This window comes from Temnothorax curvispinosus, unplaced genomic scaffold (genome assembly GCF_003070985.1).
Source record: "Temnothorax curvispinosus isolate PA1 unplaced genomic scaffold, ASM307098v1 QBEX01014154.1, whole genome shotgun sequence".
NCBI lineage: Eukaryota > Metazoa > Arthropoda > Insecta > Hymenoptera > Formicidae > Temnothorax > Temnothorax curvispinosus.
In genome coordinates this window covers 7052-34407 of record NW_020223934.1, presented here as the reverse complement: position 1 = coordinate 34407, position 27356 = coordinate 7052, and the positions used below count along the sequence as shown (strand labels likewise).

Genomic DNA, 27356 nt, shown 5'->3' with positions numbered 1-27356 from the left:
ACAATATTCATCAGACAGCATAATATTATATATATATATATATATATATATATATAGAGAGAGAGAGAGAGAGAGAGAGAGATCTTCTAGAAATCTTCTAGAAATAAATCACTCAATTAACAGAAAGGCAATTATGATAAAATCAAAGATGACAAAATATCGACATCGGCCATTTATCGACACTTCGATATCGATTTAACTAATTATTTATAGCTGGGGAGAGATACTTTGCATACTACTAGATAATTAATTCAGTGAGGTTTGTAATTAAGTCGTGATTAAGTAAATATACGGAGAATCTCACAGGTAAAATTTCTTTCGTATTGCTTTCATTTGCGCTTTCTTCTTCTAATTTTTGCAAAAATACGACGCCTACAGAAATCCTGTACCCCTCCATACTCTCGCATTCCTCCTCTTTCATTCATCCCTTTCATTCTTTTCCTTTCGCGTGCCCATCATTTTTTGTCCTATATTAATTACAGCTAATCTCTCACTCTCTCTTTCTCTCTCTCTCTCTTTCTCACGTTCTCGCACACACCGTTCAAAAGAAGTAAATCTACGACGTATATATTTATGTTGTGTATGTGTATGTCTGTGTGTTCCGCAAAGTTCTTTCCAAAAACCCGATAGGAAAAAAAAAGAATAAGTGTTCGCATATTTCGCTTTACTATATTTTCCGCTCTTTTTTCCAATGCTAATACAGACCTAATTAACTTAGAGAACACTTTATGTTTCTCTTAAATGTACGCCCGTATTATTTAGTGCATTGCGCAGCATCGCGTGAATTGATTTATAATTTATATAATTCTATTTTTTAAAAACCCGCACGAAACGTGTAAAAAAAAGAACACCAGAAATCATAGAAGTGAGATGATTTCCGTTCAGGTCAGACTTCGTGCACTAGAAAAACGTATACAAATCGTTTTACGCGTGCCCCCCCCCCCCCCCCCAGTTCTCTTTCAGCCTTCCGTCTCTTTATTATCATTATTATAAAAAAATCGACATTGATTCTACAACGATAATTTAGAATTGTCAGCAGGCCGATACGAACGATGGTAAATACACGAAATGCTACAGTTACGCGTGTGTGTATGTGTGTGGCTAGGCCACGTGTATTTTTCAATATTCTTCACAGTTCACAGAGAAAAATTTATTCACCGCCGTCGATTCGGACGTGCTAAGAAATTCGGCCGTCACGCGACAGCGTAAAGAAATTGTTTTAGCTAAATGTAATCGGTTCGTTTTCTTGGCGAGCGACAATAAACACAGGTGCGACTCTTATCCGCGATTAGTAGAAGGGGAAAAAACGAGAGAACGTAACGTATGAGAAAATACTTAATCGGAATTAGACCCGCCAATTACATAATTATACAAAGCATAATTATACAAGAGCGTCCTAAACATATTCGCAATCTCGAATAAACTTATCGTAAACAGGATCGCTAGGGTATCAAACCGAGCTCGTCCGGAAAAATTACCACGAAACTAAAATTCCTTTATTGTACTTTTATGTTATTCTCGTATTGCCGATCCGCTCGAATTTAATTTTACATTCGCGAGAAGTAGATAATATAACTGGAAGGACCTTCGAAGAGTGCATTCCTCTCCGTGTCTCACTCTTTTTACCATTTGTCGCGGTTCTTCCATTCCACGAGATCAAGCGCGATCAGATAAACCGAGAGTTCTTTCTATCGTCTCACCTTTACGCTAATACTACAAAAATGATTTTTTTTTTTAAAGAATAAGAACTTAATAACTAACGGAACCTCTGCTCAGCTCTTTTTTCTCTCTCTCTAAATAAATTATATCTAAATATCAACTAAAGAGTCGTGAAGTACGATCGATCTAATTGGTCGGTTGCAAAGAAAGACATGTTCCGTGAAACGATTATTTGTTGCCAGAAATGGCAGATAAGTTTTCACGTACGTAAAAGATTGGTCCCTTACCTAATCGATACAATCTTGACTGACGACAATCCGTTTTACAATGAGCAGAGATCGTGTGACAGAAAATTGGCAAGGTGAAATGATAGAAACAACGGTCGGAAGGAGAAATAATCGCGCCACAAAAGAACAAAAGTTAGACGATGAACGTATGAATGATCGAAACACAATGAGATATGAAATGCGGATGTCGAAGAGAAGCAAGGATTAAATATACAATTTTCACTTCACTCGAAACTAACGCAAACGTTTAAAATACGTCACAAAGATACCCTTATTTTTCGAGCATCTTTTAAGCAACGTATCTCGATTTTTGTGTTATTTGTACATCTTGATATATTGATATTACTCTTATAACAACTCTTCTTCGCTCCTTAAACTTTTATATCTTATCGTGTTTCGGCCCGAAAGCGGGATCACGAAGAACACATGAACGATTCCTCACGAAACATCGTATGGCATTAAGGAGTCGTCCCGATAAAACTTTGAATCGATTCGAAACGCGAGTAAACAGGACTCCCCGGCAGAACGCGTGATATCTCTTTTCACCCTCGTCCTGTTCTGTATATGTCTCACTGGCAGTGCCTTAGATCACGTGCACGACGAAATTTGGCAGTGCGCGATACATGAGCGCTCGGAGAGAATATCGCCGGTTTTAAAGAAAACTATAAAAATTAAATAATTACTTTTCTAAAGCTAAAAATAAATCATCACTCCATTTAGATTTAGAACACAGGTTCAGGGCGCGAATAATTAATTGTCCTAAGTTTACGGATATCGTCCAAACGTAAAAATTAAATTCAGCTTACGGCATAATTTTCAAATTAACTTGCAAAGCGTTATGTAAATGACTTTCTTTAGGAACGGCGATATAGACTCGAAGGATGTACAAATCCGGGAACAGTGGCTGCGGCTAGGCCGTGTGTGTATATATGTGTGTGTATGAATGTACGTATAAAGAGAAAAGAGCCGACGACGAGTTTCTTAGAAGCACGTTATGAACGAATATATGCTCGTGCAATAGAGAGAGATACTACGTTAGAGGCGCGCCGTTAGAACGACGGGGCTGGCAGTGCGTGATTCTGGCAGTGACGCGTTTATATTATCCGGTGTTGATCCTTCGGTCCCTTCAAAAGGAAGGAAGGAAGGAAATCCACCGCCGTATGCCGCCCTCGCGGGGACGCTGTGCTCGAAAATCAACGGATACAGAGAGATATATCTTCTTTTTAGATAGCTTTCGCGTACTCGCGAGTGGCTTGCCTCAACGGCGACGAGTAACAAGCCCGCGGCTGCGCGAGTACAGGGTTTTCGTGTAATATGCCGTTTCGTTACGATAATTTCAACTAAGTATTTACATTTACAACTTCGCGGCCTCGCGGTTCGCGATGCGCCGCGCACGCCGCGCGCACGGAACACCCCCCCTTCACACGCGGGCAGTTTTGAGAAAAAGTAAATTGTCATTCATTAAAATATCATGTCCCATGGGACGGACGTGACGACGACGCGTTATCGGAATGGCCGCGCTTCTTGTTACATGCATCCTCGCGCGTCAGCTAGAGATCTATTCGGTTATACACTTACAATCATACTTTATAATAATAGTAAGAATAATTAATTGATTAATTATGTCGTAGAGCTCTTAATTACAGTTATATTGGCAGTGTTTCTTAGCTGGTGTGTAAATGACGTACCGTCTTTGTCTGTCTGTGTGTCACATACGGTCTCCATTTCTCTCTCCAACTCTCTCTCTCTCCATCCTTCATTCACATTTTATCTACTCATCCATTCCTATTTTCTCACTCAGTCGTCTCATCAATTTCTCATTCAACGCACTTTCAATCATTCAACACACACGACACGACGTATATTCTTCTCCTTCGCGAGTCTTAATTTACATGAAGTTCTATTCGCTACGCATGTACATGCACGCGGCGTTGCTGCTCCGCGATCGTTCACAAGCATTCATGGTCGCAAAATTTATCTTTTTTTACAACCGCGATAAACTATGTACGCGCGGGAGCGGCGACGCGTGCACGTCTTGCTCTTTGTTCACTCCCTTTATAACATTCTTCGCTTAACAAGTCGTGGGAAATGTAACACAGCCTACGTAATTTACCCCTTTTGAGGGTAACAGCTCATCGGTTGCGGTCGCGCAGCATGTTAACTACTCCCAGTTTTCTTCATCTTAGCACTCGATTAAATTTTGTGCTCTCTCGTGCGGCGAGCGTACGTTAACACGCTGCGCGAGACTCAGCAGAAAGATAAAAGTAACGCGATGATGAAGTACACGAAAACACGTTTCAGGCACGGAAACGAGGCAAGCTCGATGCCGTGCGCCTCTCTCTACAAAAAGCTGGCTCGGGCATGCCTCGGGCCCTGAGAACACTATCATTTCCTTAATTTTGTTTTTTTGTACATCGCCTCTCCGTTCCATCTCTACGAAGAACGAAGAGAAACAATCCTCGTTAGAAACCTCGGGTGGCGTACGTGTCGTCCGATTATTCCGCAATCTTTCAATTTCGTGCCGAGCTTTTCAAGCCTGGGAGACTGTCAACCCCATTCAGGGAAATAACGGCGAATTCGGAGCATTATCACTCGGTCTCTCTTACACACACGCATGCACGCTTTCATCCGTACTGTCTTGCATCCTCACCTAACAGCCTAAACCCGCCCTTCCCCGATTTTCTCTAAGTCTCTCATACAATCCCGATACAGTCTTCTGCGCCCGCTTCGCGCTGTCCACGATCCTCTTCTTTCTTCCCGTGTCTCTTCCTCTTCGTGTCCCATTTCATGTCATGACGACGACCAACGCGAGTTTCTACCGAGTTGTAAATCGAGGTAGACGTATCTTCTCTCTTCTTTTACCTTTCTCTCGAAGCATCGTCGGAGATCGCAAAGACCATCAGTTCCCGGAAGTGCCAAGGGGCCGATGTTAGATATTAATTGAGTCTTAAGGCCACCAGAGTGATTATCTCCTTATAAATTGTTAACTACCGCTTAAATATTTTGTCTGTGCACTCCCTCTGTTTCCTTTGGCAAAACCAAATACGCAAAAGCTCTTTACTGCTTTCTTTTTTTTTTCGCTTTTTGTCTTTGTCTACCGTTCCTGCCGCTTCCCCCGCGCGTCTATCTCTGGGATCTTGATCGGCAGTATATCGGTACAAAACGTATCCACAGTGAGGCACTTTCGAGGCCCAGACTTAGCGCTTCCGAAGCCGACGAGCGTCGAAATATGCGAGGTACTCGTGGCAGAGATCCGCGTAGAATTAGCGCGATTAGTAGATGTATCCATCGATAAATAATGACGAAGATGTTCATTGCTGAGCAATATTCTCGTCCCCGAAAACGGAGGACGGATAATCGCGTTCCCCTTTGTTCATCCTTCAGACGTGTCCCTTGATCTTATCGCTACTGTCTGCTACTCGAGTCATCCTGAATTTATCTCTCGATTTCCTTCGACATTGCGATTCTTATTTCCTAATCGATCTACAAGGATTGGTCGTTCATCTTCAGATAAATTATCTTCTAAAGCGGCCTCCGTCTCTTTCGATACGTTCGGGTATTTCAGGTCGCACCGTCGCGGCCCTCGTCTTCACCAACCAGGAAGCGTTATAGACTGTGTCGTGCTCTCGTGTCAACGGCAGCACTCTGTTCTTCTTCTCTGGTTCAGGTGTCGGCGCTCGTTAGGTCAGTTCTGGTATGCCGATTGGCCGACATTATCACGAGTCCTTTGCCGGCTTCCGGCGCTGCTTCGCTCGCGCCGTCGGCGGTGCGCGACCGCTTATCGCGGGATAGAGAGCTAAACTCACTTGTTCCGGGTTACTAGCAGCCGCTTTGCGAATACCTACGTGTTTCGTACTTTGTACTTCGGATTCTAATACCCATTCGTCCGGTTCTCTGTAAGAAACGCAACGACAAAAGAATGAATCATGAGTCTCTCGGATATCGTGCGTATAACTAGTTAAAGTTTATTTTTACACGAAAACTTACATATCTTGAGGATACCACCGCAGTAATACCTTCCTCTTCCCGTCCAATTCGACTCTTCTCGCTAAAACCTGGAAGAGGAAATTTATTGAAGTAAATCAAGTAAATGCATTTTACAATGTTAGCCGTATGATGCGACAATAAATTTCTTACTTGACTAGTTAGTACCATCGAGTTTCCTGGCGTCTCAGCTAGTCGCCCTTGCGTCCTCGATGTCGCTAGTTCCAGTAGCCTGTGCTGGAGACCCTCCATTATTCCCGAGTCAAAGTAATCAAAAAGTCTCGCTGCAAAAAAGATACCGTGATGGAAGAAATCTGTAATCAATGTGGAGTCGTAATGAAAAGACACTCACCTGACCAAGGTTGCCGCCTATATCTAAGCTTCTTGCCATTTCTTCTAACGAGCTTGCCGCCATTCTCGCAACTACGTCTCCCGTTACTGCTGCTCGTTTCCGACTGATTGAAGTGACCATTCACGTGCCTCTCGAGGGCGGTCTGTAAATAAATGTGGATTAGTTTTTGAATATTTTCCTGGACAAAAATCAATGATATGAGGAAAACCCTCATTACCTGAGAGGGCGGTCTGTAAATGAATATGGATTAGTTTTTAAATATTTTCCCGGACAAAAATCAATGATATGCGAGGAAAACACCAACGTTACCTGGGAGCTAAATCTGCAACCGCAACCGTCGACGATGCATCGAAAGGGTTTGTTACCGCCGTGAGACAGAACGTGTCTCTCTAACCATCGCCGGGAACATGACGTCCTACCTTGCACCTTGCATCCCTGCCAATGACAGACGAAATTGTCGCCGCCAGTTTGCGTGTTGATGTGTGCAGCCTATAAAGAATACAAATTGCATAAGTTAGATTTTACATTATTAATAGTAAGTTGATTGTTCGAGTAAGAAATACAAGACTCTATTGATTGATTTTCCAGCATTTTCTGCGAAGGTTAAAGATTTACGGTAAAAAATGTTCTCTCACGTACCTGTAGATGCTCTAAAAGACCACCCACAGACTCGAAGCTGGCTTCGCACTTATCCCAACGACAAATCCCGCTGTCAGTAGCCTGCGGTCTGTCCTTCTCGGGCGCTCGTGCCGGAAACCGAATGGTAGTAGGTGCTGAGAGGATAGGCGACGGTTTCGATTCGCTGCCTCGGGAGTCCTCCTCATCTACATCGTCTTCGTCGACTGGCGCCGATTGGCCATCCTCGCCCTTACTGTCCTCCTTCGACGGCGAGAATAGCCTCGAAATGGGAGAGTCGTGGCCGCTCTGCGACCTTAACGCACCCAGGATACCTCCACAGCTGTTCGTCAGGTTGTTGTTCTCATTCACATGCGGCTTCGCCGCCAAGATTGCCTTGAAGTCCAACGGTTCGTCCAGTAGTGGCGAGGCGGCAGTAGCCGGCGGGGAGTTGCCCTTAGTCGAATTAATACTCGCGTCCGAAGTTAACCTGTTTAAAAAAAAAAAAAAAGAAAAAGTTATTAACCAGAAAACAGCCTTTACTTACCAGAGTGTTCCATTCCTTTCGACTAAAAAAATTACATGTTTGGTGAATTAATTTATAAATCCGAGCTTCACGGAAAGTCTTGGAGACGCTTTGAAGACGTTTTTAAGATATCTTTTAAGGAGGTCCGAAACACGTCTTTGAGACATCTTTTAGACACGCATGTTGCCTGGGAAACTTTTTCTCAATATGCATCTAATAGCAAAAGACTAGATAGTTAAAGATGTATGTCAGAAGTTCAAAGATAACACCATTGTCATAACATTTTGCTGAGATATTCATTAATGTAGTTTGTTTCTACATGTGAAACTCGAAGTCAATTTACCGTAGCGTTTTCAAGAAAATTATTATGAAATATAACTTTGTAAGACGTAGTCTTATAGCGAACAATGCACACATTGACCGTTCATCTATTACAATATCTCATACTAACAAGAGAAAATATATTAATGTAATCTGGAATTGTCAACGACGTCATAAACCGTAAAATATAATTAATTCACCACATAATTTAGGAAAAAATTGATCTTTATTATTGGAACTTGAGAAAATCTCATTCCTATTGATGTTCTGAAACTTGGCAACGAATAAAACGCGTATAATATAAGTGTACAGCCTCCAAAATTAGTTTGTTGTGTAAAACTATTTTTTCTATAAACTTCTAAAATTAAAAAAAGAAAAAAAGAAAAGAATATCAAATAATCTTATTGATAGATAGAGGCCCTTTAAAAAACTTGAGATGATAGTATAAGGTAACGATAAAAATTTAAATTAATTTTGAATTATATATCTTTCTTATTCTGATTTTTTCCAAATTATTATTAATAAAGAAAATTTTTATATTAAAAAAAAAATATTTGAATATTTTGGAAATTTTTATACTCAATTTTTATTAAAATCCATGGACAATGCATACACCAATCATTTATATCTCACCTTTTATTGGTACAAGAAATATTTCTTGTACCAATAAGAATGAAAAATCATTGTTCTTTAGTAGTAAATCTTCCTTCTAACTTCTCTACGGAGAAGATTCATTATAATTTTCCATACTTTTTTTTAATACTTTTCAGTTTTCTTACTTTTATTTGCGTTTTCCTATGCTTTGTTAAGGCTCCTGGGTACTCATCGTGGCCATGTTAGATCGTGACATCAGAGATGAGAAATGACACGCTGAGAATTCTTGCATCCCACTTTTAAATAAAAAAATATTTGGATAAAAAAACATTTCTGATCGCTTTCACACACTTATAAAAAATTCCGAAAACTATCTTTTTCTTTTGATAGTCAAACAGTAAAAATCATAAAATAAATGTAATACGAAGCCTCTCATACAGGCTTATGCGCAGGCGCATGTCAAGGAAAAAGGATAGTTTTCGGAATATTTTATAAGTGTGTTAAAGCAATCAGAAGTGTTTTTCCATCCAAATATCTTTTTATTTAAAAATGGCACGCAAGAATTCTTAGCGTGTCATTTCTCGTCTCTGACGTCACGATCTAACATAGCCGTGGCGAGTACCCAGAAGTCTTAACTCAAATATGAATGCAGTGGCGATTATAAGCCAGGATGACCAATTTGACTGTTTAGAGCGATGTTGCCAAATTTCATAATATAATGTAGGTTTTGCAACAATATCCTAAACAGCATTATGTCCAAAATCGGGACACAAGACGTCTTTAAGACGTCTTTTAGCCATCATTTCGTAAGACGTCTAAAAGATGTCTAAAAGATGTCTTTTAAACGTCTTATGTGTTCCGATTTTGGACATGCGTGCTCTCTGGGATAACTCTTTTTTCAGAGTTAAAGTAATGCCGATATTTATTAATATGCGTATAAAATAATGTATTAAACACATTGAATGTTCCTAACAGGGCTGGTGATTTGCTTCGAAGGCTTCGATATTCGAACTTCGACATTAAAATCTTCGAAAATCGAAGTTTCGAAGCTTCGAAGAATCAAAATTACACAATTATTAATTTAGTGTAATAGTAATAGTACCACAATAAGCACACATTTATAAAATTATATGACAAAATCTGAATGAAATTTCTAATGTTGCAATTATGTCGCTTATGTCGCAAATATATTTTTCGAAGCTTCGAAAACACCTTAAAGTAAATGTACCAATGCCGGGACACTTATAATCTATGTCTGGACACCTTTATCATTTTAGTTTTTAAATAAATATAACGCGAATTAAAATTAAAGATAAAATTATAATACACGCAAAATATTTTTGTCTTTGATTCTTTGATTTTAATTCACGTTATAACTTATTTAAGGATTAAAATGATAAAAATGTCCAGACATAGGTATGTATCCAGGCATTGGTACATTTACCTTAACCCTTAAATGCCACACCTCTCAAGAATCTCGTAAATGACACATGGGGTCTAAAAGGCCCCAGCATGAAAAATGTCTCCTTACTCATTGATTTTTTGATATTTAGTTATGAAAATTATGTTCAATGTTATTCAAGGCTTAGAAAAGAGAATAAAATGCTTATATTGTTAAAATTTCAATTTCAACATAGTATAAAAAATTAAGTAAACTGAGTACTGTTAAGTGTACAACCGGGTAGGTCAATCACTCAACTATCATCAATGGGAGCATGAGCTCCATTTTTGGGGGGAACATTTGAAAATATATCATTCTAAAGGGTCTGGGGTCCGCTGGACCCCGGGTGGCATTTAAGGGTTAAAGATGCATTCCACTTAAGGCCCGCAACGTGAACATTATTTGTCTTTATTTAACATTTGACAAAAAAACAAGGATGAAATGATTCTAAGAACGTTGCGGGCGAAGTGGAACGTGCCCTAAACTTCGAAAGTTCAAAGTTAACTTCGAAGCTGTCGAAGAGTAACAGCCCCAGTTCCTAATTCTGGCGATAAAAAAAATAATCCAAAATACGAATTTTGTGTTTTATAGATTAGTAATGAAATCAAGAGAGCTTCTGTACTTTATTTTATAAATTAATTTCTTCAAAATTAGCTATTTCAAAATTAGTAATTCATTCAGAAATGAATAACAAACTGAAAATAAAAATGATACTTACGCTGAGAAACCATTCTGTAATTTAATAACAATTATTTTGCTGTCTTAAAATTTATCGAATGCAGTGCCCTGATTCTGCAACTCTTAACGACATACAGTGTCGTTATCGCTGTATTGCCGTTGCGCAGATATATGGTAAAAATGCTACACGACAATATAACGATAATGTCGTTAGAGCCCGATAATGTCTGTAACTCTAACGACAATATAACGATACTGTCGTTAGAGTTACAGAACAGGGCCGCGGATGGTCATTTGACTAGAGAAGTGCTACCATACATCTTTAAATTGACTAGCTAATCAATCAGCATTATTGCGTTAGGGCGTGCTGCGGACACGAAATCCAATATCTTTACCTAAGAGGTGAGATCTTGGGCAGATTTTTCAGCACGTCGTTCGAGATTGGCAGAATTGGCAGCGACTTCGGCAGCTTCTTGTCTATCTTACCGTTGGCCCTCGGCACGATGACCACCGGTACCTTTTTCGTGTTTGTCGACGTCAACGTCCTCACTTCCCAGGGCTCGTTGGTCATGGTATTCTGGTTCGCATTGGGCGACACGGTGCCCAAGTATTTAGCAAGGCCGCCCTTGTTCCTCTGCACCACGGGTGGCCTTCGAAATTCCGACGAGCTCTTCGCTACCAGCACCATTTCGTTCGTTTTCTTTATCTGTCAATAGAAACATAACAGTAAAATTTCAGTACTATTGTACTATTTATTTAGGCATACTGTGCGAGAATATCATATCGAAAATAATCAAACATTAACTTGGCATTTCCCAAAAGAGATAAAAATAAAGTAACTTTTTCGTTAACGTCCACATTAAATAAGTAGGGAGATAGCAAATATAGATACTGTTCAAATATGATGTATGACGTCCTCAATATTTTCCAGGAAATATCTCAGTAACATTGAAAGAAATATATGTTTGCTAAGGGCCGGTCTACAATCAGTCGTATGTCGGAACCGTCGGAACGTAGCCGATGGTCCAATGAAGAAATTTGTTTTCAAAAAATTCTCTTATTGGACCATCGGCTGCGTTCCGACATCCAATTCCGGCATACGACTGATTGTAGAACCGGTCTAAAAAGAGATTACTGCAGTATAATGCAGATAATAGCAACATTGAAATAGTCGTATACCGGACAAAAAATTCGACAAATATTTCGAATAACTTGTCTTACTTCTCTTCCTGCTTCTTGTAATCGCGATGTTAGCCGAGATTTGATCATAATAAAATGAGCGAGACACATTTAGCGTTAAACGCGCGATGCGGTGTGAAACGCGAATTATCGAGACCGTGCCACGTCAAATTGCCGATCGATAGGACGAGAGCAATTTCCGTGAATTAATATCAACCTATTGGAAAGACCTACACGCGGGTTTGTTAAAAAAGGCTAATTCAATATCCGATAAACGCGTGCTCGCTGATAAGATGAGTCTGTATCTGAAGTGTTCACGCGAAGTAAAGCCGGTCGATACCTTCAACACTTCTGTTACATTGCGTTGGTTTTCATCGGAGAAGCACTTTCTTCCGCCACTATTCCTTTGGTTTATCTGACTTCTACGTACCGTTAAACAAACGATGAGTGTTGACTGATCTTGCAACAATCAACTTTATATATTTCTACAACCCTTAGATAAAATTTTTCCCGAAGTTCGGATAAAATGAAGATTGATCATCCATCCATTTGTGCTTTTGAAACCTGAAAGACATTGAAAAATCTCCAGAGTCTCATACAACTCTCTCTTAGAATTCGAAATCTGTCAATGCCTTCGTGTTCGAGTGGCTACCTAACATAGATACCGACTGCGACTCATTCAAAAGTAAACCTTACTACAAAGCTCACATTTCTTTCAAAATATAAAGAGACAGTGGGTTGGGCACATGGGCAATCGAGAACTCATTTTTTACGAAAAGATCTCTCCAGAATCCGCCAAGGGATTTGTGCCTCCGACATCTTTGTCTTTTCGCACAAAATACATGGATACAGTTTTTTCTTGACACATTTATTCGCTTCTATCTCGAGTGAGACACCAACCTTCGGCTGCTGCGGCTTAATCTGCGTCTTAAAGTACTCCGTGATCTTGCCCTGGGACTCGTGGTGGTGTTGGCCGCCCGTGATCTTTCCGTTCCCCTTGACGGCCCCCCTGGAGGTGGGATCGGCGGCGCCGGAGCGCGGGAGAGCGCCAGCCTCAGGTTCGCCCCTCAGCCTCTTGAATGCGGTGGTGGAGCAGGCGGTCGCCGCCAACGGTGGGGTCCAGGGCCATTGGGGCCTGGTACCGAGCTGCGACGACGGCGCCAGCTTGGGTAGAGACGGCAACGGACTGGCGGATGTGCCGCGTACCGCGGCTACCCCCTCGTCGCTGCTGGTGCTGCACGGCGACCCTGGTTCGGTGATATCGCTGGTGCCGCTGCTGCTGCATTCTCCGCAAGACACCGCGACTCCACTGCGACAAACGAAGAAAAATAGTTTAATGGAAAATCCTTCGGGGAAGAAACGCGCTCGCAAAATTCGCGTATCGCGACGAAGTTCGCCCGAATTTTAATTCATTTGATTATTATTGCATAGTATTTTGCTGTTATTAGAATATAATGTATTCCAGGTCTCTATCGTATTATTTTTTTAATGGCACGTTTCTCAATTGATGAATATATAAGTGGATAAATGTGGGATAATTTCTAGACAAGGAATTAGAATTAATAACTAGCGATACCGAGGCATCTTTTATAACATATCAATATAGAAGCATAGTCATTATGATTGATTACAGTCAGCTTGTAACAAGCTGCACGATTCGATAATGAGGCAAAAATCCCCTACGCGACACCACCTACTGCGTTTAACACAGCACAATGTGAGGTATCTCGTTACGGTTGTATTACGCCCGATCATTATGTCGGCAGAAATTCCGTGTACGTCGTCGTGCAACGCCCCATTACAAAGTGGTGGTACAATTTATCCGAATGAAGATGGGGGGCTCATCCACCACCCATCGCACACCTCGTCACGCTTCGACCCCCCCCCCCTCTGTTATTTTTCCCCCCATGGATCCAAGCGAGACCCGAGTCGCCGGTGGTCGGTCGATCGCTCTCGGTCCAGAGACCAAAAGCAAACAGCTTTCGTGGCAACCGCGAAGCGCCACGAAGGGAACCGGTTGGAGACGACAAGCGGCGGCGGCGGCGGCGGCGGCGACCACGAGGAAATTGCAAGCTTACCGAGTAATGATGTTACCACCAACGCAAACCTAATTACAGGCCTAGACATTGCCAATCGGCCTGGCCCGGTCGCCGTCGTCGTTTGGGGGGTTCCAGTATCGCGGCTCGGCGACCCGTTTTGGTAACTTGCAGGCAAATAGAGGTGTAGGAGACACATATGGGCGATGAAAAGCGGTTTCGGGAAATTTGGCTTCAAACTTTTTAACAGCGATTTAATTTTTGCAAAAAAGTTGTCGCTTCGCCGGGTGTGTAAAGCTGGCGTATCATTTCGCAGAGAGAATTAATTAATTACATATATTATTAGTGCACACAGAAGTTATGGAAGATATGAGTTTAAGGTATATGATAGGTTCTGGAATATAAGGTTTACAGAGAGAATGCATTGATTTAGAATTCAAGTTTTATAAGTTTTAGGATGCAAGGAATGTTATTTTAAAGATAAAGTGAGATATTTGTTCTTCCTGGGTTTAAAGAAGATTTGAGAAGAATTTAGAAATATATGGAATATTAATATTAGTTGTTGCGCGTTGTTGTATGAAAATGTGTGTGTGTGCGTGTGTGTGTGTGTGTGTGTGTGTGTGTAGATGAATAATGTCCGTTTCTTGGCCTACTGCTGAAGCGGACTAGGTTCAATATTTTTGAGTTTAGGTTATGAGTTTAACGTGCAAATAATGGGTTTAGTCGTTTAAGGTTCAAAGGATGGTTTTTCTAAAAGAAATTTAAGAAAGTACGGAATAATGAATTAACAGTTGCACGCGTTAAGTTAAAAAAGTTGGTAAAGGTGTGTCTAAGATATATTGTAAACCAAGTCCATTTCTTGGCTTTTTTGTAGTTGAAATTAAATAAATCTAAATCTATCTATATTATTAGTGCACTAACTTTTTTATTTCTATTTATTTTAGTTCTATAATTCTGGATAGAATAAACACAAAATTCTGGCCGACATTTAAAGCGAGATATTGCTTGAAAAATAAAAAAACAGATAACGCGTTTATCGCTACGATTGTAAAAATACGCAGCGTGTAAGCGCGTATGCGAACAATGAGGTTTTTTATCCCGCAACTTTCGCATTATTGTATCTTCTAAAAAAAAAGTTCGCTAAAAACCATCGAGCATCACTTCTCGAATTCGCGAACAGGTCAGCTTCGGTCTTGCGCAAAAAGCCCGCGTTCGCGGTCGTTTTGTCGCGTATCAGTGGCCGTAAATTATCCGGTCGGCTATAAAGTGACCGAAAACGAGGAAAAAAACCAACAATTCTTCAGCGCCGTTCTCTCGCGTTTGTCGGATAAGGCCAATCGTCGATCTGCCTCTCCCGACTTTCCGCCTGGCGGGATATTTCGGACAACGTCCGTCTCGCCGCGAATCACAATGTCGAGGGAAAGAGACACTGACCTTTCCACGCTGTGATAGCGCGCGCTATACCGTTTTACGCAACACGCGTAGCGTAGTGTGTATGTCAGTTAGTCGGTCTCCGACGACAAGCGGCGGGGAGACATAAATGTCGTTAATCGACTTTAATACTGATTGTGAGTCACCTTGCCGAATTTCAAACTACTTACTTATACACCGAACTCGTTGTTACCTGTACATAAATTAAAAGCGTACGACTATATGCGAGGCAACGAGCAGCCTGCTGACCTGTGTGTAGAGTTAAAATTCTTATCTCGGAACATTTGGAGACAACTACCATCGTTAACTGTTAATGGAATTCTAACGATCCCTATAAATGCTTCAAATACTAACAGGATAAGATAACAGTTTCAAAAGCATGTGTTTTTAAATACACATAGATAGAAATTGTTCTACGTGCTCATCTTTCCCCGATCTTTCCCAAAACTTCTCCGAATAACAAATGTGACGTTAATGATGCATCCGCCAAGACAGGCAACCAATTAAAATGAAATTAGATTTTAATAGGCCTCTGGATAACATGCTTTCGCTGTCTACGTGATTCTCTGTATAGAAAGACATACGATCGCACGTTCTCCTATAGAGCGAGGAACAATACCTAAGCGCCTAAGCGCGTTTCGTTTTCAGATACACGGTCGTGCGAGATGGATATACACATATGCGTGTACATGCGAAACTGATTTCGTATAGCAGCCGCGCGTTACGCCTTTATCGGGTTCTCGCGTATGCGCCGCGTGCGAAAATCGAGACGGCCATCGGCGTTAATGCAGACGCTCATGCATTATACATCCCCATGTTAATTGCATAACACGCTCTCTCTCTCTCTCTCTCTCTCTCTCTCTCTCTCTCTCTCGCGCGCGCGATAATGACGGGAATAAATGATATTTACAGCGGCGTCGGCGGACGCCGAGCGATTTTATCGCGCGAGGCAGCTTTCGCATAACTGACCTACGTCCATTTCGCCGGCCCTTGGCCGTGGTCATGCCGATGTACGCGCGCGCAACGACGGTACAACACAGAATTCCGCCCTTTCCGCTGGAAATCGCTGGAAAGGGATGACAGCGGATGGGAGGGACGCGGAACGGTACATCGACCTGTCTATATCAGTCCTCGGTGCGCGACGATCTTGGTCGCCATCAGGGCCCGGTATAACTCGCAGGAAATTGAATGGACGGACGGATGGGCCGCTTGAAAGTACTCTTCGAGGACTGTGGAGGGTTTCTCTCTCTCCCTCTTTCATTAGCCTTCTAAGTGTCAACTTCAATAAACTGAGACGGAGTCCGTATTCCCGAAGCGACTTTAGCATCAAAATATGTAGGCAATAATAAAAAATTTTGTGTTCGGTTAATCACAAATCGGCAGTGTTCGCGGATTTTTCTAAATTTTGTTAATATAGTTTCAGGTTTCTCCCGCTATCCGAAAGTAGAATGTTTCTACGAAACCTTTCGTAAGCCGAAATGGCGTGAAGCAAACAAGCAATTACATTTTTTTCGTAAAAGCGACGGAATTCCTCGTCGGATTTCTTTCGGTTAGCGAAAACAGGTACTAATATAGGCCTTTCGTAAAAACTAATTGGCGTAAAGCAAACTTTCGAAAAGCGGGAGATACCTGCAATTGTTGATACGTATAAGCTCTAAATATAATTATAGAAATATTTGTTTATAAATATTAAAGAAAAAGAGAAAAATAACAAATAATACCTGTATTCTTCCGTATTTGTAAAGACTTGCTCAGACTTTATCAGTTTAATTTAACGATTTTAGTTGTTGCTAAATTAATATAAATTTTCAATGCTACATCTTGCGTTCGCGTCGAGGAGTCTGCCGGAATAGAAGGCATCGACTATACGACTACGGCATTCGAGCAAGTACAACGGCCTCAAACAAGACGTTTCGCCGTGCCATACATAATTAGACTTCAACCGGTAATCTTCTCGAGGCTTTACATAATGTATTAGCGCGCGGCTCGATGTGTCCGGCGCGGTCGCGCGTACGTGCGAGTTAGCGAATTAACGTGACTCAAGCTGCATAAACGCTTGAAAAAGTGGCGAACGTTCTCGGCGGTGCGGCGGCGAAAATAGTCACACGTGCGATCGGCGCCGGATGGCTTGGTGCGTACGCTCACGTGCATGAGAAACCTCTGTTGGAATCCGTGAAGTCACGGACGCGCGAGATGAATGAAGTGCAGTTCGCCGTCGAATGCAGACACATTGGCAGGTGACACACTTTGCACGCACGATGTAACGCGGCGCGCAATATCACTACGCGAAACATCATTTTGATATTACCATTCGCATAGTCATCTGACTATAAATAGTCCTCGGCTACAATAATCCTCCGTAATTTTAATCTGATTATTATATATAATGTATTTTTTTTCGATTATACAAGCCTTAAAATACAAGTTAAATAAAACTTTGTTACAAATACGAAAGATCTATCATCTCTCTTTCTTTAATATGTCAAAGGGAGTTTTGTTTAACATATTATTGACTTGAGGCGCATCAACTCATCTTTTGCCTGAATGTTATTGACCGACGACGACACTCGTGTTTAGAGAGGCATACAGTCTAAGTCATCGTGCGCAGTTGTTAGACCTTAAAATTGACAAAGCTTTCATTATAGGATTTGTGACTTGCAATTTTTGCTAGCAGAGAATGGTTTGCTAGCAACTGAGCGTTCTGATGAATGCAGTCCCAAACCTGATCTTTTTTTTTGCAGTTTTCAAAAGAGTTCCCTTTCCTTCCACAAAGAGATCCATCTTGCCGATTATCAGGTAAAATAAAAGAACATGTTCTAAAGAAAATCATATTCACAGGACTAAAAGAAAAATTGTCATCGAAAAATACCGTCTGTTCTTGAAAAAAAAAATACAATAAAACTTTTAGAATTTTTAAAAGAGTCCGCCTCCTTCCACAAAGATTTATCTTGCCAATTATCAGGTAAAATAAAGAAACATGTCTTGAAGAAAATAATATTCACAGGACTAAGAAAAAATGTCATCAATCCAGAGTCTGCTCTTGAAAAGGAAAGCACAACATAAAACACGGTATATTTGTAATAGTTATTGCGTATCTCTCTTTGAAAAATAACGGGCCGCAAGCAGACGTATTTTTTCGTTATTCCGTCCATTAGGCCATAAGACAGTGTTTTCGATGCTACAATAAACAATTATCGTTCCGTCGAGTAGCAGCAATACCCTGGACCAAGAAGGTAAATCTTTCCCTCGCCCTCATCCCTTCAGAAAGAAATCCATACGCGAGCACGTTGAAATTCGAGACTCATTCCGGGCCTGGATCTTTTTCGTCCTGCTTCGTCCTTCCTCCCTTTCTCGGTGACAATAGATCGCGGGACTTAGTCCAATATATATATCGCTGACCCTTGACACCGTCCCCCCCCCCCGCTCTCCCCCCTCCCTGAACGGGCGAACAAAAATCACCCTCGGGCGGAAGATGACTGATTGGCAGTCCCTCCGGATCGAATGCGACTTTCGTTACCCCGCTTCTCCTCCGGAAAGCTGCCCTTTCATCTCGCGACCCTTCGCCTTTCCCCGCGCGCACGTTTAATGCGTGAGTGCAGGGGAAGGCAAACGCGACATATAGGTTTTCATTTGAAAGAGAGGTTGTATATAGTGCCACAATAAAATCTTGTGGTAAAATCTCTCAACCTCTGTACAGAATGTCTCTCGATGTCACTGGCACTTAATTTAATGACAGCCCCTCTTTGCACGACAGCTTCTACTTTCTTTATCCTTCGACATTTCTCGAGACTTCTCTACCGCTGTAACTTTGGTATTTTAGAATTTTCCGTAATTTCCCGGAAGCGGACTCTATATTATCGGCGACATTGAAAAACGCGGCGAAAGCGTGAATTCGAAATGAAAGTTGAGGACTCGACATAAAAGCGACGGCATCAACAATGGAAACATTTTATGAAAGGTCCTAAATACGTACTTATATGTGAAAAGTACGAGAAAGATATATTTTGTGTTCCTTTCAAATATCACCAATTTAAAATATTTTATTCTATATTCCTTTTGGGTATCGCCAATATATTGGTGACTCGATCATTTCATATTTTTTGTGCAAAATCTCTTCATTTTAGATATATTATTTCTATAAAGAAATCACGAAAAATCAGCGAATACGAAGTAAATTCTCGTGCGACACGCTTGAGGAGAATCGGAGCCGTTGGTGGTGGAAGAAAGAGATAGTAACTCGGAAGACCACGGGAGACTCACTTTCGGCGAATAACCGTTACGTCGATCGCACAGCGCTTCGCGCGTAACACACGGTTTACATATGCACACCCACGCGTACACGTATATCGGCAAAAGCAGTGGGCGTACGCGGGTTGTCCCACAAAAGCGCCTTCCTCAAATTAGAAATACAAAAAGTATGCCATCGAGGCTCAATAGCTTTACAATTAAAGACGAAAGAAATGAAATTAAGTAAAAAAAAAACATTTAATTAAGAGCATTGTAAAAATTAAAATAAATCTTTTAATCTCTAAAACTATGCACTAATCCGCGTTGTGCTCTTCAGTTGCCAAAATTTGCTGGTTTGCTATCGAGAATTCTAAGTTATTCTCTCTTTTCATTTTAATTAAAAGTATCTTATCTTTGATAGTTTAAATTAGTTTTAGATAAACTTCATGACGTTCTAATTCTTATTTTTTGTTACTCGTGTTATTTTATTTCAGATCACATTTAGAACGATATACAATATACACGTAATATATAGAAATTCGATATTGTCACTGCTAATCGCATCACGTTTATAATGATGATTATAAACGCGACACAGACACAGGACAGAGAAAGAGAAGAGGAGAGAAAAAGAGAGTGAAAGAAAAAGAGAGAAAGATGCGAGAACGCGAAACGGACATACTTGGCGGAATCACCGTGTACATCCGAGTTCACTGTACATCGCGAGAGGCTCGTGGACTCTCAAGTATACGCGGGCCTATAACCTGTTATAACGGATGGAGACACGTTTCTTAGAAGAGGTCTACGTGCCCACGCGATTTCGCGTCTTCTCTCACGGGTGTCTCTCCACGGCACGGCTGCATAAGGTTTCGAGCCAAGAGGTGTTAATCCCGTTTTATAAAACAGCTGTCTCAATTCCCATCCGATTTAGCAAAACTGATTCCAACAGTTCGGCTTTAATTCAACTTAATTAAAACGAGATCGCAATCCGCTAATTTGCCGCTAATCAAATTTGAGTCGGCGCAATTTTCGCGGCGAATTTTATTCGCCCACGTCGCGGAGAGCGTAAAGTTGCAGACGCCCCCCGGGGAGTTGCAAACGCACCGTTGCACTTTTGGGACTTCCTGTTCTCCCAGCGCGGCGACTACACATCCGCGCGCGCGCGCCGCTTCCAATTTTCATCGCGGAATTCGGGATTCGGATGACCGGGATCACGGACTATTTCGCGGAGCCTCGTGTCGGAATTCGCGTGGGTGGAGTTTCCGTAGTTTCGCGAGCGAGCGAGCGAGGGAGAGCGGGAGAAACCATCGCGTGATCGGACGTCGTTAAGATCCGATTTGAATATCCTTGGAAAGGGGTGAGAGGGAGACGGGTGGGCGAGCGAGGGGTCGGGGGTGTCGAAATGACCTCGAGAAGCTCCTCGTTTAAGCGTTTAATCGCCGTGCCTATGCCTATTATCGGCTCTTCCTTTTCCCTTCGTTTATCCCCTTTATATCGGTTCCTCTCTCCGCCGCCTCCTGTCTTCATCTCAGAAAACATTGATATTTATTTCTCTCTCTGAATGTTTTTCTGCTCGGAAAGCAGATTGGCGAATTGGCCAAGCTTTACGCGGACAAATTTTCCAGTCATTTGTCAGATTGATTACTCCCAGAGAGAGTTATTAATCAATTCCACTCGCGCGCGCTTTTATCCGCGCGGTATTCATAAAGAACCGAATGGCAAATCGAAGAGAAATTGCACGCAGCCGCATCGTGTAAAGTTTGTATCGAGGGAATGTTTTACGCGTGCGTTATGAAAGTGCTAGATATACGTTGCACAAGATCTTTTATAAAGGAATTTTCGCAGCGAGCTGCGCGAGTGTATTAGATACGTAATTACGTAATATTATTTATACGTATGCACCGTGAAACGTCTGAGGTTTGGCCTCCTTATGTTCTCCTCGACTTGAAAAATTGCGGATTGCTGCAGACTCGTCGAAGCGCGTTGCACGCGTCGCACACTTGGCGGTCGTCGTGTTTACACGGAGGTTTCAACGAGGCAAGCGTAATCACGAATCTTCGTGGCAAAATGTTATGTTTGCCACGCGGTGCAATGTGACAGTCGTGCCCGTTGTCGCGAGATAAAGTGATGTTTTCACCAAAGACCGTAACCGCGACAATTTAGCGGGGGGGGGGGATGATGATCCGCGATAGGGCTCGCAAATTATCGCACGAACGGTTACTACTCCATAAAACGCGATCTCGATACTTTGGAACGCGGGTCGTAAATATTTCACGAACGCCCCCCGGACGCGCGCGCGCGCGCTCGAAGAGGGATAAGCTTGCCGGGATTAACTCGCGCGCGCGTGTATCTAAAGCATAAAGCAATAATAACGTAAAAGCCGAGAAAGTTGTACAATCGTCGCGCACAGACGTGCTGCAGACGTGCGAAAATGTATGCGAGAGCCGTGCAAACGCGAAGAATGCAGGACGATGCACATTTGAAAGAATAAAAAGTCTGAGAGAAATTGAAATAAATTTTCTGAAAGAATTCGTTGGTCGTAATTGAATATTGCATTAGTAATTTTTTGTTACGTTGAATTGCGTTTATACATGATGCTATGTTTCGATTCTTCGATGGTTGATTATTACAAAGTGTCTATGTTTATTGCGAATAAAAGTAAATGCTAATTACATATTTGTCAAATGCTGATTAACGGCGCAAACGCGTAAAGATGCACAGCGCGATATTGATCATACATACTATAAATATTTATATCGCATGAATCTTTCTCATACATTCTAAATATATCTCGTGTGTATCGCAGATTGGATGCGGCAAGCGATTGCGATTTGCACACTCGATTTCGTTGAAAAAAGCAACATGTGTGACGGAAGTATTTTAAAAATATACGGGCGGCCACGATTAAAAGATTCATCGCGTTAATTATACTTCGGTCATTATGTGTTTATGGTATGTATATCCACGTTATATTTATAAACCAGCTGTGTTTTTTCGAGCTATCCCGTACGATACAACAGTACGGTGTAAAACGTAAAAAGAAAGAGGGGAAAAATACGCAAGTGCGTGTCGAGAAAAAAAAAGAAGGAATTCTACCCCTTTCGTCGAGGTTGAGGTAGAAGTTATTCTCACTACCCCCCGGGGAAAAAAGAAGAATAACTTCGTTCGCTTGAAAATTGACCTGGCTGTCTCGGAGGCTCCCTCGAGCCTTCATGAAACGTACTGTCCATAATTAATGACACGCGAACGCGTAACGTAGTGGTGCGTTTACCGAAGTGAAATCACCCCCATCGGTGCATACTAAAAATTTGCGGTTTGGAAAAGCACATCCCTTCATTTCGATCGGTGCGCAATATCGTGAAGCGTTCGTCTGGATATAAATCGATCGAAAAAAAAATAAGATTCTTTTTCACATCTTATTGTTAGATTAATCAGAAATCGTGTATACGAGAGTTATTTCAGTTTCGCTTGCTTCATTAGTTATAAGTATACATCCGGTGGGCGTTGAATAAAGTAACGCGCATCATTGACCAGACGGACGATCGGATTTTGGAATCAATCCAACGTCGAAACGTGCCGATTGGTGAAAAATCGGGTTGCGGGGGCCAATTTCGAGTACGAACCTCCTTCGCGAGGCGCTTGGTCGTTTCGTGCTGCTAGTTTCGTTTATTTTCGTCTCGCTTCGTCTTTATCTCTCTTCTTCCGTTATCCCGCTGGTCGCCTGAGTCGCCTCCCTTGTGGCCTGCCAAATCCTGCAGTGCGCTCCGAGTACGACACACTAACCTTGTCTCGAACTCGACGCACTGGCGTGAAGAAACGAAGGGGGAGAAGACGGGGGAACAAAAGAACAGAATGCGGGAGGAGAGTGTCTCGCTCTTTTTCCCTCTCGGCTTCGTTGCTCCGAGATGGTTGGAGCTCTCTACCTCTCTTCGAGCCTCTCGTCCTCCGTCGAAGCTTCGAAACTTCGCGCAAGTTCATTATCGAAAAGAAACCTTGCCGGCGGCTCGCACTCGGCCACTTTGCCATGGCTAGGTGAGAAAGGAAGATAAAAAGCACATTAATTGCGTATTTTTGTACGATAATGTATAAAAACTTTAAAAAGTAGAAAACTTGTGTGCGCGCAGGACATTTTATCATTCGGAACGTCTTTGTAGCAAAGAAAATTTTCTTGAAAGTATAAAATTTTATAATTTGGAACGCTTTATAGCAAAAAAATTTTTGTTACCGAACAAATCGCCTCGCAATTTGTTAAACAACTTGCAAGACACTGTTGCAGATTATACTTTTATGTATACAAATATCTGCTGGTAAAAGTATAAATTCTATTTTATACGCGCAGTTAAGATCTGTATCATGCCCGTTTCATGTGTACGACTTTCTGTCGACTTTTTAAATTTGCATATTATAATTATGCTATAATTATGATATTATTACGATAATATGTATCCTTATCGCAACAATTAAAAGGCAAACAATTAATCCATGATAAATAGTCGACGATAGTCGATGATAGTCGACGATAAACATCGAAGTAAGAATAATTAATTCAGGATGCGGGCGCGGCAATTACAACATCGATGCTTCAATATCACATTGCGGAGAGAGTCATGTGTCATTTTTTTAACTGTAACTTATGCACATGCAGCTGCATTCCATGCGGGATTCACAGAAAAGAATCCCAACTGGATTACACGAGATAATATTTGACGTGTAATTTCGTTAACAATTTCGGGGGAAGATAAAACGCGACCGCCGTCGAGGCACGTCGTCCTCCGCGGATCCGTACGCATTTCGAATTCGGAATTACGCCCGAAGTCGGAGAGACCCGGAAGATCGTAGATATTAGTCTCCCCGAGAGATCCCGGAATATCCTAAACGCCGAACGGCAATCTCGTCCGGCTGCTCTCGAAAGTGGAGCTCGAGACCGGGTACGCGTTTCTCATCGCGAGAGGCGGTATTATTATTTTTCACGTTAAAAATAAAAAGAAGGAAAAATAAGAAAGAAAGAGAAAGGAGAAAACCCAAATGGCACACGCACTCTGCAGTAAACGTGCGACAAATCAAGAACGCAAATTCTATCGCATCGTTAAGTCTCGAACTGAGAAGTAAGCCGATAAAACTTCGTCATAAAATTATGAATTTCTCTGCCAAGAGTAGGTGATTTTTATAATCTCCAATCTGGAAATATTTCGCGCTATAAATAACTTTACCTGCTTCTAGTTCTATTTCTTTAATATACAAATAATGTACTTTAGTATGGAACTTCAATTTGAGGCTTGAGGTTTAATTAAGTGAAATATTTAACGTTGAATACTACAAGCTCTTTTTCCTACTGGAAAACGTAATGTATTGTAAAATCTATTATTACAATTGTGACCAACAGTCGTGAGAATTCGCTACTTTAATTCGCAGTACAGCGATTCCGAGTAAAACGTGAATGCTTTACGTATTTTCCTCGGAAACACGGCGCTGGAAAAAAAAGCTGAAGCTTCTTTCTTGAAACTAATGCTGGTGGAGGCAGAAAAAGGTCGGGGCTAGGCAGGAACAGCTGCACTCTCTTAAGACCAAACGGCGGAACCCAGCCGAAGGAGGGGGTGGCTTTATTGGTTTAGGGTAGCTGGAAAAGCCGCGGCGGCGTGGCGGAGCATTTCGATTCCTCACCGGTTCAGACAACGTGGTACAAAATTGTAAACCGGTAGGTAGACGACGACAGACTCGTCGACCATATTATGATCGATACGACGGCGGAGCCGTGTGTTTTACCGCGCCGTAACAACAACGGCCAAAAATCTTTCGTCTACTTCCCATACCTTCCGGGTTGAGTTTGTCTAGTATTTTAGAACCATTTTTTTCTCGCTTTCCTATTTATTTTTGTAGCGGGATTGTTTGATTGTCAACACGCAAGGCAAACACGACGAACAAATATCGATTGTAAAAAGAAAATGTATAAATTTCAAGTATTTTTCTTAAAACGTTTCTTCCCATAGGATCGGTATTTTAATAGAAACGTGTCACGTACGGTTATATACGCTGTAAATAGCCGTTGATTATTAAATAAATGGTAAAAGGGTATAACATATTAAAATGCCAATCGCTCGCACAAGCCAAATAAAATACGAAAATACGCTTACTTTTGCACCATGCCATAGACGGTTCGAAGGAGACGAACTCTTCGGCTTTGTACACCCTTTATGGCGTGCAATCGATCGATGAAATAGCTTGCGACGACCTTTCGAAATGGCTCACCCTTCTCGGAAACAGCTGGCTCCCGTCATCCATCAACGCAGGGTGGAAAACGCGAAAAAGTTCACGGGAAAACGATGTAAACGAGGAATTTCACGAGCGTCGTAAACGATTGTCTTCAAATCAAAAGCTGCTCGATGCCCCAAATTCCTGTCTCGACCATCAAGCTTGTTATTCCGAACTTTAAGCGTTATACATCCAAAACTTTCTGCCGGTTTCAACTGTCAATAGCGATCGTGAGCACTTTCGAAATTCACAAGCTTCCGCAATTCAATCACACTGGTCGGGCATCAGCCAGGAAGTAATCCACGTTGGGATTAGTTTACAGCGAGAGAACAACGTGTTGTGCGTTCTCCGCGGTAAGAGCTTCGACGCGATTCACTCACGTGCACAGGAAAACTTCCGAGGAAAACTTTGCACGGCGCGCGTAATATAAAATGCAGTAGTTCGCCCGGTATGATCGAAGCGTGTTCGAACGCTATACGAGGGCCGGGTGAGCCGCAAAGAGGGAGAGAAAGAGAGCTCGTAGACTCTCGCGCGTATAGTGTGCTATATATCTATCCCGTGGCCCGGCACGGAGAAGACTGGAATGAAAACCGAATTGTAGGGGTCTCTACACGGTGCATACGTGTTGGGGTGAGAGAGAGAGAAAGAAAAGGCGAAAGAGAAAGAAGGAAAGAGAGAAAGCGGAGGGTTTAGGCACGAAGGGCGGGGGAAAGGGGGTTTTACTCGACAGGGATGGCGATGACCGGAGGGTCGGTTTATCCTGGCCGGAGATCCCATAGGATGGGATGGCTCCCTTCCCCCCTCCCCTGCCCCTCCCTCCCACCCTCCTGCCACTTCGTCGCGTCACGTCGTCGACCGACAGTCTGGTTCGCGTTGAGTCACTGTGTATGCACGCGCGCACAGCTCAGGTAGAGAAGCCTATATACGCGCGCGACGGGCGAACGAACTCGTCTCCCAACCTCGGCCTCATTGAAAATGTGGGTCCGGGTGCAAGAATGCGCGCCTTGCACGTGGGTCGTTCACTTATGCGAGAATGTCGCGGTCGCTGATAATCTCCATGTTGACACAACCCGGGGGGGAGGGGGATTAATTTCGCGCCACGAGACTCGTTGGATATATTTTCCAAGCATATTAGAATATAAGATAATTTATATTAACCGAATTACTTGTGACACGCTAATCGCGCTCCCACATAATGCACAAAATGGCAAAAGTAAAACATGTGGAAATCCGGAGGGAATTAATTTCGCGCCACGAGACTCTTTGGATATATTTGCCAAGCATGTTAGAATATAAGATAATAATTTATATTAACTGATTACTTGTGACACGCTAATCGCGCTCCCACATAATGCACAAAATGGCAAAATTAAAACATGAAAATCCGGAGGGAATTAATTTCGCGCTACAAGGCTCTTTGGACATATTTTCCAAGTACGTTAGAATATAACAAATATCGATAATTTAGATTAGTAAGTACTTGTGAGACACGCTAATCGTGTTCCCACACGTGATGCACAAAAGGATAAAATTGAAACATAAGACTACAAGAAAAAAACCATGCATTCAATAACATAACAGTATTAATGAAACTGCAGATAACATTTTATTCAAACGAGAGCGCGACGTATTTGTTTCATTAATACTGTTTTTTAATTAAAAAGATTATTTGCGAAAACATAGACAGGAATGAATAAACAGATAAGGGAAAAAGCAAGATTAATTTTCCTTAAATTTCCATAGAGAAACGATTTAAAGTACGATTGTTAAGTACGTG

The 27356-nt window shown here is 41.9% G+C and overlaps 1 protein-coding gene across 1 annotated transcript; it reads right to left on the bottom strand.

Moving 5' to 3' along the window:
• Positions 1-255: 255 nt before the first annotated feature.
• On the bottom strand, positions 256-25487 carry LOC112464363 (zinc finger protein jing-like). Its single transcript, XM_025031307.1, has 9 exons — positions 25462-25487; positions 12537-12945; positions 10853-11163; positions 6922-7387; positions 6592-6771; positions 6283-6424; positions 6084-6214; positions 5934-6001; positions 256-5840 (listed from the first exon to the last, which is right to left on the bottom strand). Exons 1-9 carry the CDS (start codon positions 25470-25472, stop codon positions 5663-5665), a joined length of 1896 nt encoding a protein of 631 aa, XP_024887075.1. The 5' UTR covers positions 25473-25487; the 3' UTR covers positions 256-5662.
• Between the last annotated feature and the right edge of the window lie 1869 nt (positions 25488-27356).

Excerpts from the sequence above, each read along its gene's own strand:
- LOC112464363 (XM_025031307.1), bottom strand. Across the intron at positions 11,164-12,536 it reads TTAAGCCGCAGCAGCCGAAG|ATAAAGAAAACGAACGAAAT; the intron begins GTTGGTGTCTCA and ends TTCTATTGACAG. Across the intron at positions 5,841-5,933 it reads CGGTGGTATCCTCAAGATAT|AGAACCGGACGAATGGGTAT; the intron begins GTAAGTTTTCGT and ends CGTTTCTTACAG.